Here is a 5,121-nt window from a genome sequence, read left to right as displayed (position 1 = left end):
AGGTCACACGTGGGGGCAGATAAATGATCACAGAAGTTAAATGTTTAAATCCGCAAAAAAAAAAAAAGTCCAAACCCCACACTATGTCCCCGTTCGGCGGCTCCCACCCAATCCTCATCATCAAAGAAAGAAAACAAATAGAATCCAAAATTCGTTACAGAACCGGGCTCTAGAACAGTCACTATGAACCCAAAAACCTTAAAATCAAGTCGAATTTAAGAACGCTTCTAAAAAAAGACAAACGGAGAGCTGTGACCCGAAACCTCGGGGGTTAGGGGACCGTTCAGCAGATGGACGTCCACCATTTTTTTTTTTTAGGTTAGGACGGGTTCCTTATACTTACTAAGCGTTCTAGAGTTCGCACAGGAATGAAGCCTGAGGATCGGGCCGAGAACCACATCAATAGAAAAATACGACTCATTTATCAATCTGCAGACATGCGCATCTCATCGCAAACGACTAAATTACTGATTTTAAGGGAGAAAGAAAAATGCGAAAAATAAGTCCCCGTACACCCCATTCTTGTCCAGAAATCCAGGCCCCCCCCCCCTCCGTTCCTTTCCTCCAGGCTTGGCGGGGTGCAAGAGGAAAAAAAACCTGACTTTTTTTGGTCTGTTGAAGTTCTGGATGTTTTGTTAAAGTCCTAGATTGTATCATCCGTTCATTTCTTCTGCTTCGGGGGCGGTCTGGAGGAGAAGACAGATCGGTTATAAGACGTTCCAGGAGAAGACACCTGAACTAAGTCATGATACTCGGCGCCCGCGCTCACCTGTAGGTCCCGACCACCACCGCGTGGTCTCTTTCGTAGGGTTCCAGCGTCAGCTGCTCTTGTGGTTTCATGTTCTCCTGTTGCATTTTCTTGATTTCTGCGGCAAAGACGGCCTCGGGAGCTGCCGTGGAGTCGATGCAGTTAGCCTGTAGAAAGACACGCGTGTAAATGGCATGAGACAATCCCAACCCCCGCGAACGAAGATACCCCCGAGCTCGACACCAACCTTTATAGAGATGACAAAGTGGCCGCCGTTCTTCAGGAAGTTGTGAGCGTTGAGGGCAACGATTCTGGTCTGATCCGGCTGCGCTACGTCAGCAAAGATGACATCTACCATGCCTGCAAACAGAAGCCACGAGTCCGTGTCATTGGCTGTTGCCATCACGTGATATAAAGGGGCCAACTAACTTAAACCGTTTACATGGCGCCATCTTACTGCGGGGGGGGGGCATATGGCTCCAGAATCAAAGACGAGACCAACGACTGATTAGGGTTTGAGTCTTTACAGCAGGAGAAACGGGCGACTAGCCGGGGGCAAACAGGCAACTTGATGGGGCAAAGGGGGTTATAGAGATTATAGCCCCTAGAGATGAACTCAGTACCCCGGGTACAATTACCTATTAACATGCGGTACTTGTGGGGGTGTCTGGCGTCTTCGATCACGGGAATGATATTCGTGCGTTTCTTTGCCACGTTGATGAGGTCACGGCCGGATCTGTGCGAGAACTCGACGGCGTAAACCAAGCCTTCCTGCGAGAGATAAAAACAAAACATACATCAGACGCTATCGGAGACGGCGGTGTTTACGCGTCAACCGTGGAAGCAGCGAGAGAAAAGCTCTAAGAGATTTGGGGCTAAACGGCAGGAATGTAAATACTCACCGGACCAACTAAATCTGAGACGTGCGACACAGTGGTGCCAGACGCGGCCCCCAGATATAGGACTTTAGCCCCGGGCTTGATGTGAATTTGATCCACTCCTCCTAGAATGGCGGCTGCGAGCTTCGACCTGAAGGGGTTCCACGCTCTGTACTCAGTTTTAATCTCTCCCTCCTACGAGACAAACAGGATAAACACGAGACCGCCGAGGCGCAAAGAGGCATCGAGATCGTGATCGAGGAAGAGTATTCACCTCAACAGACATCCTCTTCTCTCCGTACACAGACTCTCCGGGCACGAGGTTCTTCGTCACCAGGGCATCTTCTTTCCCCCGGCAGATAAAGACGCCTACAAAACACCAAGCATTGGAGCCCCGTCACATCCCGTCCTGTACCCCCCCACCAGGGGCCGGTGATCTCAGGACCCCCAACAGTCTCCTCCTTAGCATTACCTTCATGTCTGTGAGGTTCTACGATTACTTTTCGTCCTGCTCCAAAACCACCTCTGCCGCCTCGTGCGCCTCCTCTGCCCCCACCACGGGGACCACCTCTAAAGCCACCTGTGAATTAGAAATATATATTATTACCCTGAAGCCCCCATCACGCTTCCTTAATGCAGACCCGCTTCAGGATTTCGCTTTTCCGCGTGACAACTTACCCCTGGAACCTCCCCGGCCTCCAAAGCCTCCTCCACGGTCTCCAAAGCTACCTCTTCCACGGCCCCCGAATCCTCCTCGGCCTCCCCCTCCGAATCCTCTACCACCCCCTCCGAATCCCCCTCTTCCACCGCCTCGGTCACCGAATCCTCCTCTTCCCCCTCCTCGGTCGCCGAATCCTCCTCTAGGGCTGAATCCTGCAAGAACACAAAGAGTTAATAAAACGTGGCGTGCGGTCGGGGTAACGACAAATCAAATTCAAGAGACTGATGCCGGGGGGGGGCGCGCAACAACCATGGAGATCAAATAGTTTGAGAAGCGAGGCCACAGTTTAGAGGCAGCCGGTTACAGGATCCTTGGGGGGCACGAGAGGCACGGCTCCCGGGGGGAACTGAGGGAAAGAAAATATCTCCATTGTGGAAAAACTTGTAAAAAAAAAAAAACTGATTTAGTCACTAGGAATCAACTGTCTGTAACACAAGTGACTTTTGGGGTTAAATATGTGGTTTGGGGAGGTAAGAGGTCCAGTGATGGCCCCCGAGGGTCTCCTAGGAGCACACAGCATGCTTCATGCGCTATCTGCAGCCTGTGCCGGGGCTTCTGATTTTCTCACTGAATGATTAAAATAATTGCAAAATTAGCTTTTTTTTGTTATTCAGCACCATTGCCCCCCTGGTACAGCGGCTGCCACCACACGATGTGGGGGCAGATGAGGCAGGAAAGGCTCGGCTCCATGCCGCACGTGCCCCCTCCACATGTTCTGCCCTCCCCATCCCATATGGGCCAGAACGCAGCCCCCCGTTCCAAAGGCTCTATCTACCCACCTAGGGGCCCCGGAGACCAATTGGAAGCATGCCGGGGCCCCATGGACCAGCAGGCCTCGGATACGCTGGGCTCACGTGGGAGCCGCGCAGTACCCTTTACGGGGTATAAATACGGGTTTCTCGCACCCAAAGTACCCCTTGGGGAGGCAGTAGGCTCTTTAGCCCCAGTGGCTCTCCTAGCCCTAGGGGGGCCCTAGTTTATAGTCACCTGGCCTCATGGCGAAGTCTCTCCGTCCTCTCGCAGCGAGCGCTCAGTGCAGGAACTGCGAGCACGTGTCCAGGCGACGGGGAATAATCCCAGCAGGCTGTGCATGCAGAGGAGGAGGAGTCACGCAGGCGTGCCGAGGAGGTGGGGCATTTACGGCGCCGGAAACGGTACGGCGGCCATTTTTAGTTAGGGCAGGTTAGTGCCTCAGTCGTCATGCCCACTAGCCCTACTTCCGGAGCAATGCTTTAAGGCGGGTGCAATTACCACAGTAACGTGAACTACCCTAACACATATATATATATATATACATTATTCGTAATTATACATAAAGAGCAATTTATGAACATGATAAACATAGTGCAGTCACCACAGCAACCTATGGATTATTCCTGCTGATTTAACCATAGCAGCTTTTTATGTATTGGTGGTTTTAATGTTTGAAAAGAGACTTCAGCAACAGTTTTACAATCAGTCTGATCACTACGGCAACAGGACAGTTCCAAGCAGCAGGTACGTTCCACTGGTTGCTATGATAACACCACCATTGTTTTTAGACTTTGGCTGAAAGAGAATCCAAAACATCCACGTCTGATGGACCGACATTACGGATCGAGAACCTTCTGTCCGCCGTGACATCACACGCGGACTCGCCAGGGGCTGTGTTTCTAACCGGCCATCGTCATCTCGGTGGCGGCCTCATGCTCTGTCGCTTTAAATAAAGTTCATATCGCAAAAGAAGCGAGTGTAATGCACATGCTGATTGGTCCTTTCCCTCAGTTGCTATGGCGACATGCTCACTTCTTTCCAGCTTTGCACCAGTAATTCTTACATAAACAACCAAATTCTCGTGCTTCCAAGTGAACGTAAGAAATGAAGTTAAAAATGTAATACTTCCCAGATGACTGCCGCAGCCCAAAAACACTCTTCCTCAAAGTGTGGATAGACCAATATATAGATAGGTGGGGTGCAAGTACATACATGGGGGGGGGGGAAGAGAAATATATCATATGGTGTAAAATCCCTTTTTTTATAGATTTTTAAAGATCATTAAAAGGATTTTACACCAGTAATTCTTTCCTATCAGGTTTCAGATCCTTAAAGTATTAAAGCTCCCTTATTAACCCTTTCAGTTAATGCCACATTTTACACCTAAACGGCTGAAGCTACCCTGGCTGCAGGTGACGTTACCTGTCCTGGGGGGGGGGGGGGGGTATGAAGATCGGGTTCTTTCAAATGATTCTGATCAACCACCAAAAACTACGCGTTACCCAGAGGCCTCTTAGATATTTACACGACTCGGGTGCGACCCACTGACGCTCTCGCTACTTACCTGCACTCTCCAGTTTCTCGTAAGATCAGAGCAGCAGACGGCACTCTGGATTGTGTTACGTTTTTTTTTTTTTAATAAAGCTGGTTTAAACCAGAAGCGAACCAGTCACCAGGCCGTCCAACCTACGCATTAACCAGCAGCTGAAGATAACGAGCCGTCACATCATTCGCCGGCAGCCCCGGCGCGTTTCATGAGCTGCCAGGACGCGGCCAGGCGCAGCACAGACGCCGGATAAAAGACTCATTAGAAGCGGCCTCGGAATCAGACTCTCGTTTAATCGTATTAGAGACCCGACTAAATACATTAACAGCACAGCAGAGCCGGGTAACGCAATAAACACGTCTTATCTGATTAAATAGGCGGGAATCCAATCAGAATTCCAGGACTGAACGGCAATAATAAAAAAAAAAAACGACGCAGGCGGCTTCTCCAAATCACTGAACGCGACGAGACCTCC

At 50.3% G+C, this 5,121-nt stretch overlaps 1 protein-coding gene across 3 annotated transcripts; it reads right to left on the bottom strand.

Annotated features, from left to right (window-relative positions):
* Positions 1-661: 661 nt before the first annotated feature.
* LOC149275016 (rRNA 2'-O-methyltransferase fibrillarin-like) lies at positions 662-3,344 on the bottom strand. Of its 3 annotated transcripts, none has more exons than XM_089504988.1 (9): positions 3,335-3,344; positions 2,301-2,499; positions 2,099-2,196; positions 1,901-1,995; positions 1,651-1,821; positions 1,387-1,519; positions 996-1,108; positions 770-915; positions 662-686 (listed from the first exon to the last, which is right to left on the bottom strand). In XM_089504988.1, exons 1-9 carry the CDS (start codon positions 3,342-3,344, stop codon positions 662-664), a joined length of 990 nt encoding a protein of 329 aa, XP_089361114.1. The 3 variants fall into 3 exon arrangements, with proteins under 3 accessions (XP_089361114.1, XP_089361113.1, XP_089361115.1); XM_089504987.1 differs by having other exon boundaries at positions 2,099-2,206; positions 2,305-2,499; XM_089504989.1 differs by having other exon boundaries at positions 2,099-2,170; positions 2,314-2,499.
* Positions 3,345-5,121: the final 1,777 nt, after the last annotated feature.

This window comes from Sceloporus occidentalis, unplaced genomic scaffold (genome assembly GCF_023333645.1).
Source record: "Sceloporus occidentalis isolate IW3139 unplaced genomic scaffold, rSceOcc1.0.p SCAF_302, whole genome shotgun sequence".
Classification (NCBI taxonomy): Eukaryota; Metazoa; Chordata; class Lepidosauria; order Squamata; family Phrynosomatidae; genus Sceloporus; species Sceloporus occidentalis.
This window is presented reverse-complemented; position numbering and strand designations above follow the sequence as displayed.

Coding starts and splice junctions, on each gene's coding strand:
- LOC149275016 (XM_089504987.1), bottom strand. Junction 2,207..2,304: donor AGGCCGGGGAGGTTCCAGGG/GTAAGTTGTCAC, acceptor TCTAATTCACAG/GTGGCTTTAGAGGTGGTCCC. Junction 1,822..1,900: donor AGAAGAGGATGTCTGTTGAG/GTGAATACTCTT, acceptor TTTGTCTCGTAG/GAGGGAGAGATTAAAACTGA.